The sequence below is a fragment of the Emydura macquarii genome, unplaced genomic scaffold, assembly GCF_026122565.2.
Source record: "Emydura macquarii macquarii isolate MOO-44397 ecotype Brisbane River unplaced genomic scaffold, CSIRO-AGI_Emac_v2 contig_2205, whole genome shotgun sequence".
In the NCBI taxonomy this organism is placed as follows: Eukaryota; Metazoa; Chordata; order Testudines; family Chelidae; genus Emydura; species Emydura macquarii.
This window is the reverse complement of record NW_027132342.1, coordinates 7,463,026-7,474,907: the sequence shown is the minus strand read 5'-3', so window position 1 is coordinate 7,474,907 and position 11,882 is coordinate 7,463,026. Positions and strand designations below refer to the sequence as shown.

At 37.4% G+C, this 11,882-nt stretch overlaps 1 protein-coding gene across 2 annotated transcripts in view; it reads right to left on the bottom strand.

The window, feature by feature from the left end:
* Positions 1-1,029: 1,029 nt before the first annotated feature.
* The window catches only part of RASSF8 (Ras association domain family member 8), a 123,215-nt gene continuing 112,362 nt past the window's right edge, over positions 1,030-11,882 (bottom strand). The window contains exons 3-5 of one of the 2 annotated variants that reach the window (XM_067559265.1): positions 9,855-10,741; positions 6,810-6,954; positions 1,030-6,050 (exon numbers count right to left, since the gene is read on the bottom strand). In XM_067559265.1, coding sequence (XP_067415366.1) covers positions 5,929-6,050; positions 6,810-6,954; positions 9,855-10,741 — 1,154 coding nt within the window. In that variant the 3' untranslated portion in view covers positions 1,030-5,928. Of the gene's footprint in view, positions 6,051-6,809; positions 6,980-9,854; positions 10,742-11,882 lie in introns of both variants that reach the window. The other variant, XM_067559266.1, reaches the window with a different exon arrangement.

The following is an 11,882-nucleotide window of genomic DNA, read 5'->3' as shown; positions in this document are numbered from 1 at the left end:
TTTTCAAACTTGGTTTGCTGGGACCCCCTTTGAAAATATTTCAGGCTGACAACACAACCCCCAATACCAAGCCACCCTTACTTCTCCACAGCTGTTGGCAATGGTACTGCCTATAGAGCTGGGCAGCTGAAGACCGGTGGCAGCTGGCCGGGTGCCCAGCTCTCAAGGCAGCACAGAAGTAAGGATGGTAATACTGCATCCACCCTAATACTGCTTCCTTTTGGATCAGGACCCCCGGTTTGAAAAACACTGGTGATCACATTGCTGCACCACTGCTCTCATTTCTCAGATGCTATACAGACTCAGCTGCATGGCACAATGCTGCTATTCTGCAGTCATTGCATCCGGGCCCAACATTCTTGTCTGCCTTTGAGACGTGAAACAGCTCTGCAGGGCAGAAGGGTGGGTGGGGTTCTGAAATCTTCTGCTGCTCTGAGGCCAGGGGTAGGAACAATGGTCTTAAAAATAAATCTACAAGAATAGAGGAGACGCTTGCACGTAAAACCAGATTGTTTTCCACATTACAAAAGGAACACAGAGAATCAGTGTGAAAACCTAAAGCCAGAACCCAGGAAAGCCAACTGGTTTAATTGTAGTGACTCCTAGCAGCTCTGCAGCCTTAAATTGTAATGTGTTACTAGCTTTCTACAAGCTCCATCCTTCTCTCTCCCCTCCAGTTACAGATCTAGTCTACTTGCTTAGAGTTTGGATAGGCATACACCTTCTGGTATGAACCTCCTCACTGGCCCCTACTTAGATCAATGGTCCTCTCCCTTTCCCTCCCTCCCCCTACTATAAATTCCCTCTTTAGGTGAATGAATACAGAGCCCTGATGTTCAACTTATACCCAATACGACTTTGGTTATGTCAACAGAATGAATTTAGAATAAACATTTCTGATAGCCTTTTGGATGTGAGTATATTATGTTATCCTGTCCTCTTTTTGTACCAGATATTCTTCAATGGACAAAAATTGAGACAACAGCAGTGTGTTAGTGTGAGATATACAATGCATTCCAACAAACCATGGATTGTAAAGACCCAGTGATTCAGGGAAGATTTATTGTACTGGAGAATATCCAATAGCATATATCCTCATAGCACTGAATAACAATTTATGAAAATAATCAGAAAATATAAGCTTTTTAAATGACAGTCAAAAGAGAAACTAATATAATTACATATAATACAGATTTCCATCTTGCATTTAAGCAAAGCAGTACTAAAATGGTCATTTTTGTCTTCACAGTTAATGAGCCTTGCCTCTCCTGTTTAAAGCTTCAGCAACTCAAATCTTCTAATCAGAACCCCTGAAATTAGTTTTATTATGTTCAGAACTAAAGCTGCATCTGGGTTGTAAACATATTCTTCAAATCTTCCTCCTCTGTATTTTATACAGTGGCATACTTAAATTCATTCTATTTGTAGGAATAATAAAGGGTTCAGAGATACCAGCTATATGTAAAATGAGACATTATCCCTAGAATGGATCTCTCTAGAACCAGAATAAACTTTTTAAGGCTATGATTCAGAAAAGCATTTACGTGTGCTTAAACACGTGCCTAAGTCTCATTGATTTCAATGCATTTTGAATCATGCCCTTTATGACTGTTGACTTAATGACTCTAGCCCTAATCAGCATCTGCTTTAGTGATGTGCTGAACAGGGATGGATTTAAGCATATGCTTAAGTGCATTACTGAACTGGGCTTATGTGCATGTACTGTATATGTGTTTGTGTAAATACTGCACACACGCACATGCACAAACACAGTTATTGCCATTAGCTTCCTTCTGTTTTAACGTTCTATATATTAAGGTATAACCTGCACTTATTTTGGTTTCTACAAACATTAAAAAAAGCATCTGAAGAGAGCTATTACAGCTTTCAATCAGTCACTGTATTGGCATTGAAAGCTTTATTTTGAAAACGTTAAGCAGCAATACTGAATAAATAGATAGAATGGTTGTTTTGTCATCTCCATACAGCCGATGGCCTTCATCCAAAACATGAAAATACTGTAGCAAATAGAATAAACATGCATGTTTCAATGTTCTAAAATATGGCATAATATAAAAGTAACACTTTGACACTTATTTTAATACCATACAGACCATTAAAGATTTTCTGAAAAAAACCAAATACAGTTTTGCTATTTACATAGATAATTAAGGCCCAATTCACTCAAACTAATGCACATTGGGAAACTGTATACTTCAATTCACTAAAAATCAAAGGAAATTTCCCCCTGCACATGTATAATCCCAATTCACCATAATGTAATACATAGTGTGGTTAACAAAAAGGCAGTCATAGCCCCAGGGAGAGTTTTCCTTTCTCTAAAGGGCCTTCTACTCTTAATCACAAAGAAAACTCATATCTGCAGAATATGTATGCTTGGGTATTAATGGCATGTTGTCTCTCCTTTCAAGTTTCAGAAGACGGATAACATTTTCAAAAACAATGACGTAGGTGCCATTATCTTTTAATGAGACTTCGGGTTTTTTTGAAAATTTTACCCTAGATCTTACTCTATTTTATCATTTATCTCCCTTCCTACACTTGTGAGTGACAATGTGAGGGATTCACACAGTTAATTTCCATTAGCAATAATAGGAGTCTTCCATGTAAATCTCCTGTGCACTTAGAGGAAAATAGAGACTTGTGTATTGAACTATTTAATAAAAACAAAAAGCTATATTTATTATGCTGGCCAGAATATAATGTGGCACCTGTTAAAAAGTGTTGTTTTTGCTTTTCTCATGCCCCTGTGAATAGGTTTGAAAAAGTTTTTGAAAATGGAAGCGTGACACAAATCTACATTTAAAAAGAAAAGTGAGGGTCACATGATGATATGGAGTGAAACTCAATTTTTTATGATGTTAAGATTGAATTGAATAACAGTAAAAATCACACAAGGGCACATCATTATTTTTTAGTTCATTTGCAGACAGCGCAAACATATGACTGTGTAAAGTTCAATACATGTCAAGAACTTGCTATATAAGGGATTTTCTCAATTTTTCAGTGAATTTATTTTTCAGTATATTTTCAGTGAATTTATTGCCTTACTAAGAGCAAACCTGGAGCACCAACTGTTCTGTTTACCTTCATGGGGGACAGATGCAGTGAAAGTTTCTCAGGTGCCCTGCTGATATTCTTCAGCCTTAACCTGGAGAGAGCACTAGATGGGATGCTGGTCTCCAAGCCCACTTAATGCTTGACTCCTCTGCTAAATAGCAGTCACCACCATTCTATGCTAAATTCACACCAGTAAATTAAGGGGAAAGGCTCCAAGCACAATTAGACATCATTCTTATGATCTTCGTGCTCGTGGAAATCAGTGGGAGCTGGTTCAGACCTTTACTGATTAACAGAATATTTTCAGGATAAATACATTTATCTGCCTTAACAATACTTTATATTTGTATGCAGCGAAGATTTGATTAAGCTTTTCTTTGTGATTAAGTGACATAGGTTCTTTGCTGTGCAATGCAATTTGGGCCTGATTCTGCAAGGTGCCAACTGCGTCAACTCCTGTTGACTTCAAAGGGAGCTGAGGCTACTAAGCATCCTGCAGGATCAGACCATTTGTTTGGCAAAACTGGACCTGGAAAGTAAGGTATATATGCCCCTTGGACAAAGTATAATCTCCACATTATTTGTATTTTATATTAGCAAACAAATACATTTTTATATAAGAAAAAGTTCTGGGCACAAACATACATGAGTACAGAATCATCAATAGCTGATAGGAAAAACTGTGAGTGTGGCAAAGATTCTTTAGGCTAGAGCAACACATTTTCCAGTTTGTTCACAAGCAAAAAGAGACATGGATGCTGAATTTTTATTTTTGAACAGAGTGTTTTGAAAGATCTTTTATATTTTGTCAGCCTCATTTGAAGTTGCTGTTAGTCTAAATACAGCAGCATTTTTAGTATGTATGGTGCTATTAATAAAAGAGAAATGAAAAAAAATCCATTTAAAGGTGATTCCTTCATATTGTGTGGTATCCCTCAAACTTTGATGGACTGTTCTGATGTAGAAATTCCTTTTCTTTTTTTAAGTAAAAAAATCAATTTAGGATTTATCTGGGTACAAGTAAATCCAAGCAGGAGTATCTATATTTTAAAAATTAAAAGATTTCTAAAATATTATTCTTTAGTAATTAAAGCCTGGGCTTTTACTCACTGGGGATGAAATCCTGACTATTGTAGTCAACAGAAGTTTTGCCATTGACTTGGTGGAATCAGGATTCTCCCTCCAGATTTTGATTTCTGGAGATCCTAAGGGCTAAGTTTTGCTCTGGATGCACAGGCATGGCTCCCACTGAAGTCAAAGGGATCTGCAGGTATGTGATGGCAATATCTAGTGCTGTTATAATAGGCAATCAAAATGCAATACCTAAGGCTCAGATTCTGTAATCAGATCCATCCAGTTGGACCCCAGGTCTGAGAGAAGGGTCCCACTGATACTGATAGAGTTCTGCACAGACTCAGGAATCAACTGCATTGATCTGAGTGCAGAACCAGTGTCTAGCGTTGTAACTGCACTTTATATGGATGTGATGTACCTATACATATTTACTCTTAAATTCTGCTGAGGAACCACTCTGTCCAAACCTTGTTTTATTTTTGGTTGTATTAGTGACCTCAAAACATTATAAAAATAAATGGAAGTCTACTAGTTAATCTGTGAACTTCTATCTTCTATCCCTCACTCATAAAATATATGCACTATAAAACTCTGAACAGAAATAATCTTGCATATTATTAGATGACCTAAAGAAAAATATGTTCCATAAAATTTTGGGGACCAGGAATGAAATCCTGGTCCCAGTGAAGTCAGTGGAAGTTTTGCTATTGATTTAAATGGGGCCAGGATATCACCCCAAGTCTTTTAGATATAATTTTGGTGAAGTGTGTGTGTTTGTGAAGTAATAGCAACATTTACTGAAAAATAAAACACTGTCATGGCTGGTGACAAAAACACAAAATAAAGTAAAAACCACACACAGTGAAAAGCCTTACTCCTCCCTTTTAGGAAGACATATGATGAAGACCCCTTATATTGTTTGTTTCTCAAAAAGGCATATGCAATGTGGCACAATGTCTCAAATATACATTCCATATAATAAAATACTGTCTAACTAGTGCATCCTCAATCATATGCTGAAAATATCCTTACCAAGCCAGCTTTAAATTCCATAATCTTTTAGTGATTCATACAAGGCAGAATCAATGGGATGCTAATCCCACAAACTCACCTTTCAAACCTAAAAAGGTAGCAATGGACGCATCATAATCCACAATGTAACAAACAAAATCAGTGGTTAGAGACTATTTTAAAGATACAGCACCCCCACAACACTCCTGTGGTTGTAAATTGTTAATGTGATGAAACACTGTACATTTGTACACGCAAAAAAAAAAGTCATCTGGTCAGACTGAGAAATAACACATTATATAATTAGTCACAAGTTAAACATCATAAAATAAAAAAAAAAGTAAAGGTCAACATTCACACCTCCATTAATTTCATGGAATAAATTAAACCTTAAACCAGTTGCAAACAGTTTCCTTCACTCTGCTCAGTCAGTGTTTTATTTATGCCTATACATGGAATAATACTTTTCTAAATGCTTCTGAAGTAGCAATAATAAAAATGAAGGCTTTAGCGCTAATAGTTATTGGAGAGCGACTTCAACATTGCCACTTGTGTAGCAACACAGTTCCTTTGTTCTTTTGCATCAGTGCAGGGAGGATGGCTCCACGTGGTGTGTAGAATGAAGAAGCGCAACATGTGGTGGCTTAACAAAGAGGAAAAGCTTCTTTCATTCATCATTGGTAGAATCAAAAAGGAAGAAGGAATTTATATTGTCCATGGCATGGTACTTTCATAGGTCCTCTTCAGAAGAGGTATGTACTGTTATACATAAATGCCCTCAGGGTTAAAACCAGATGACAGTGGACTCTGTAGAATCCGAAGATTACTGGGGAGCTGCCTTGATGAACCTGGGCGTTTCAGGGACCCAGACTGAAATACTGTCTCTACACAAGAAATAAGATAATTAGTATGATTTACTTAATAATTACTAAATGTTATTAGTAACATTTAGAGAATGCACTTATTCCCTTGCATATCAATGTGCTTGGACGCAGCACAGGCATAATTTACAAACATATACACAGGTGACATATGGTTGAGGTTTAAACACACAACTCCCACTCATTTTAATGTTGTTTGTTGTTTAATGTAGTTGTTAGTTAGTCATCTTTTATATAAACCTATATACACACAGAAAGCATGCACACATATCCAGACAGTGCATGTATACAGCAGGACCCATGTAGATATGGACACAAACTACCAACTCCTTGCCCTTCTAAAAGACATCATTAATAGAAGGGTTCTATACAGAGGCTGACACAAAGGCCCTGGAAAAGGTGTATTTTCAGATGATTTGTGAAAAGTGGAAAGGATGGGCTGAGACAAAGGTTCAGAGAGAGAGCTGCTCACCATAGGGGTTATCACAGCAAAAGCTCAGTTACCTGCTAGGTTACAGTACAACAGTGGTTTCATCACTGCCACTGCCACAAATACAATTTATAATTATATTTCATAGTGTGAGATATGAGATTTTTTTTAATGTATGAAATGAGAACTTACATAGCATACTCTTCCTACTTAGTTATCATTATCTGCTGGTCCCCCAGTGTAAAGAGTTCATTTGATGTTTAGTGTATTAGTGTTAAAGGAAGAGAGCAGTGTATTTTTCCCCCCTCTTTATAAAACTTCCTAATTTATACCTCTTTCAAGCTGTGAGTGTGAAGCCTCCACTTCAGTAGGGTCTGCTGGTAGCACAGTGACCTTCGTTCCGGTTTGCTGGATAAATTGTTGAAGATTTACTTGTCTCAGCTCCTTCGTTAGCTGCTCCAGTTCTTGCTCTCTGTCCTAAAAAGAAAGGGGGAAAATGAATCTGTTTGAAGGTGAGTAAGTCTGGAACAGCCTTTCAAAATTCTATCCATCCATTTGTCTGGGGCAAGTAATTTGTTTTCTTTGATGGGTAAGGAGAAAGTTATTCATTTTTAAGATACTGTTCCATTGAAAGATGGTTTGTTGCGTAACTTACAAAAATAAAATGATACTGAGTCATGTGGACTTACCTATTTGTTAGGAGTTATTAGATCTTTATATTTGCTTCCTTGTCTTCTCTCAGCTACTACTCAGGTCACCTGAACAGAAACTTAGCATAACAGAAGCGAGAGGCCCAGATAATCCATATCCTGAGTGCTACAGAGGCTGACTTTTTGTTTAAGTCACTGGACATATGGCTCCAATTTGTGGCTTTGCCATAGACTTCTTGTATAATTTGGGCAAGTCACTTAATTCCTCTGTGCCTCAGGTTCCCATCTGGGGATGATACTTCCTTTCTCTTCCCTTTGTCTTATTTATTTGGATTGTAAGCATTTCTGGGGAGGGAATGTGTCTCGCTATGGGCGTGTAGCATCTACCACTTGTTTAGCAAGTACATTTCAGACATTGCTCTGGTTTTAAGAAAATAAGTCCTCACAGATTTTTGCCAAAATTCTTCAGAATCTATTCGTCTCAGCTCCCATTAATAGAACATTACATTCAGAAATCATGCACTCAAAAGTAAGGAAATTCCAGAAATGTTTTTTTTTAAATGTTAACACTGTACTTGTGTATTTTATAGGTTAGAGTAAACAAACAATAATGCACTGAGGCGTTCATTTAATAGAAGAAAGAGGATAAGAAGACCTTAAAACCATGCAAGTGGCAAAACTAACATTGTGAATGACCTTAGCCTTTGGAATTTCCTGACTTTTGAGTGCTGGAGGGTAAAATTTTCAAAAGTCCCACTGAATTAAGCTCCTAAATCACTTATGAGCTTTTAAAAATTTTACCGTGAGGTCTCACACTTAATGTTGTATCACTGCTTTTTTTTTTTTTTTTTTTTTGCATTTAAAATCTTCTCCTTTTCTAAAAATGCCAACGACAAGGAAAGAAAAGGAAATAGCTAAATCACAGCACATGCTTGACTGATTAAAAACAGAGGAAGAAGAGTGATTAGGAAATTCTCACATTCATACACGAAAATGCTGACTTTACATGTTTGCACCCTTAGAACTACTGAACCAAATTTTCCTCTCTTCCCTACTCAGCAAGGATCATAACAAACAAGCCACATTTAAAATTTGTAGTTTCAGATCGGTTTGTTATGCAAGCGACTTCAGTCTGAGATTATGGGGAAACATATGTCCCCCTTCCCCTTGCATTACTCAAACACAGCTGAATTGATTTTGCTCTAACTTTCTGGGAAAAATTGTGAACAAACACAAAAAATTTAGCCAAATAAGAATTTGCTTGGGACAATCAGAGCATGTGTAAAAGAGAGTGAGAATGGGAGTTTGAACTCAGTGTTAGCCTTAGTGGATGTTATCAGCATTGTTAAATAAAATAAATAAATAAAAATGGGGTTCTTCTGGCATCCCAGTAACTAAAAGGACAATTTGTAAGGTCACTGGAAGCCTGGGAGGGATGGCTAGACATATGCTTAGAGGTTTTCATGTGTTTTGTTTCACATACCCTGTTTAACCATATTTTGTTTAAGTTGATGCGGTACTGGAACTTTTGATCCTAAAGATCCCAAAGTCCTTTACATAGTCACAGCAGAATCACTTCACACTACTCAGCCACTGTGGAATGCAGCAGCAGTTTAATATAGGATATTAAAATAAATAATAGCACTATAACCAACTGAAATTGAGTGCCTTAATCCTAGGGTGCCTGGGACATCAGAAGTACCAGGAACAGGGAAATTTGCTTCCCAGTGTCATTGTATCCCCTATCGCCACTATTAGCTACAAACTGGATTGCCATTTATAGTCATTATTTCATGCTCTATTTAGGTCCAAGGGGTATCATTAAATTTTGCAGGGAATAAAAAAAGCAGTGACTTGATTCTCTGGTGATAGGGGCTCTATAATTGCCTGAGGTAGACAGAAAACAGAATCTTGAACTCAAACAGGTCAGGTAGGAAAAGGAAGAACTATTCTCCAAAGAGCTGTTTTATAACCTATTAGTTACTTTAACACACATTCTGAAACTACTTTTGGATTTATTTATTTTTTAAGTATTATACTCATGGAAGATTCTGGAGAAGCAGCACTACAGAGACAGAAGTTCAGCCTCAAAAAGGCAAAGGACAGAGAGGCAGTGCAAGCTTCAACTTGTATTATCCCAATGTAACTCAAAACTCTGACTTTAAAAAAGGGACTATTCTTAGGGTAAGAGGAGGGGGTCCAGTCCTCTGCCAATGCTTCCAAATCGTAATATCAAATATAGTGGTAATAGTGGCTATTCAGGATGTGGACACTCGGTCACTAGGAACTCAGAGCACTAAGGGATTTTGCACCTGTCACCAAACAGCCGGTAATGACTTTGGATCACTACTAACCAGACTGGCACTGAACCTGCAACTAGAGGTGAAATGTTCTGTGTTGCATTCAGCACTAAATTCCTCAACTAATCAAGTCCCTCTGAATATTTAAAGAGCAAGCACACAAAAATATTTATCACCTACCTTGAGAGATTAAGGGCCAGTTAAAAAAAAAGAAAGGCACGAGACAGTCACGTATGTAATGGGATTAGAAGTGGCTTTGGTCCAAATATTTCAAATTCTGAACATTTTTTAATGGAGAAAAGACAGACAAATTTTTCACAAAAATTGTCATGGAAAATTTTCCATTTTTCCAGCCAGCTCTATCAGACCTTTGACTAATTAAAACTTAAGCCTGCTATATTTCCCCATGCAGAAAAGGTGTTTTTACCTGTAATCTTTTGATGGATTGGCCCAATGATCTTTCTACAGCTTTAATGCCATTTTCCAGCCTCAGACTTTGTTGGCCCTGAATATCAATTTCACCTTTCACCTTCTCAATCTTCTCTTTGACCTCTTCTTCATTCACCTGCGACTCCTGAACTTCTCGGTGCAACTTCTCTGCTTCAAGGCCGCTCTCCATACTGTGGATTTGAGCCATATAGTCTTTTAACTTGCTTTCACACTCCAGGATCCTTTGCCTGATCTCCAGGAGTTGTTCCTTCAGCTGCTTTTCGTTCTCTTGCTCAATCTGCAGTTCATTTTCCCAGAACTCTTCCTCTTCAATCTCTACTTCATTTCTTTTGATTTTCTGTTCTAGTTTGATAATTTCTTCTTCCAGGCTGGAATTGTACTTCTTTTCCCAGTAGCGAATTTCAGCCTCATTTGAGTCCAGCTGTTTCTCAATGGACTGAAGTTTTTCATTCTGGAGGTGGATCAGTTTTTTCAACTCTTCAGCTGTTGTTTTACAGTTGAGCACCTTTTGCTTGAACTCAGATTCTTTACCTTTCCCAAAAATGTCCATTAATCCTTTTGCACCCCCAGTGAAGGTCAAAGATTTCCTTTTTGGCTCTCTCCTTTTTATTAATTTGTCATTCTGAGGCCTTAGTTTGGCTAATGGAGGTAAGCTTTGTCGATACAAAGTTCTTTCAGGTATTCGAGCAACGCTGTCTGAAGTTGGCCTCTCACTGAGAGATGGCCCTGTGCGGCGTAATATTAACTGTACATCACTTGCATACTGTCCCCATTTGTTCAGTGAAATTATAGGATTTTCATGAGGTGCCAAATGCCTCTCCGTATCTCTCCATTTTTCTATCAATGTGTATCTTCCGGTACGACCTAAGGGAGAAAGGTGAAAATTCCATGTGTAATATTTAAAATAGTCCAACAGAGGGAACTCTTGGATAATGATATATACTGACAAGTTATAAAAGTGCTGGATAGCCTAAATAATCCCATCATACATTTTAAGGCCAGGAGGGACCATTACAATAATCTTGTCTGATTTCCTGAATAACACACATCATGGAATCTCATCCAGTAGTTCCTGGATCAAACTCAATATTCCAAGTACAACATCAGAGCACTAGTCTCCCACTGATCTTAGAGAGTACATTTTAGAAGTAGCATATGGCAGGCATATGTACAACTCTAGTTTATAATAGGATTGGCACAGATTTTTTGTATGTACCTTCCATATAATGCTTTGAAAATTGTCTGCACAGTGTTAGTCTATTATTATTTAGATTGCAATTGCACCTACAAGAAGCAAAGTGCTTTCCAACACAGATGAAGACAAAAAGTCATCTACTATACTAGCACATGTTTTAAGGTGAGGGCAATAACATCTGTTTTGTATAATTTTGTGCTAAGTAATACAATGGGTGCTCAGACTATTTTATTTATGAATTGCACTAAAGAAATTCTCTTAGCATTACAAGAGTAAATGAACAAATTAGTACTGGATTTGCTTTCAATTTGTCACTTGAAACATAATATCTCATGGAAGCTGCAGGACTAGAAACCGTATTTTCACCTTGCATTTCAAAATATCAAGCCACCTAGGCTACATCATAATTGTGTCCCAATGAACTCTGAATTCTAGCAATGGGGAAAGATGAGAGTTAATTATTAGAGACTAGAAAAGTTTCCAAGGGTATTTGTATTTCTACTTACTTAATTTGCAAAAATTAAATTCTATGTTCTCCCCTGGACAATAAGTCATCACTTGGGGCCACTGTTAATGATCACTACTGTTAAGACCATAACCCACAATTAAATCCCCAGTTAGCCAAGACGATGCTGACACAGCATTATCTTCGCTATGATGACTGCTATAACGATCAGCATTGCATTAACCAAGGTGATTGCTGACAACCACGTCCAGACTTCATAGAGTAGAGGAGGCTCAAGAGACAGCAGGAGAGGATGCTAAAATTGGTGATTGCTACTACCTGTCTCAGAAAATTTGCATAACAGC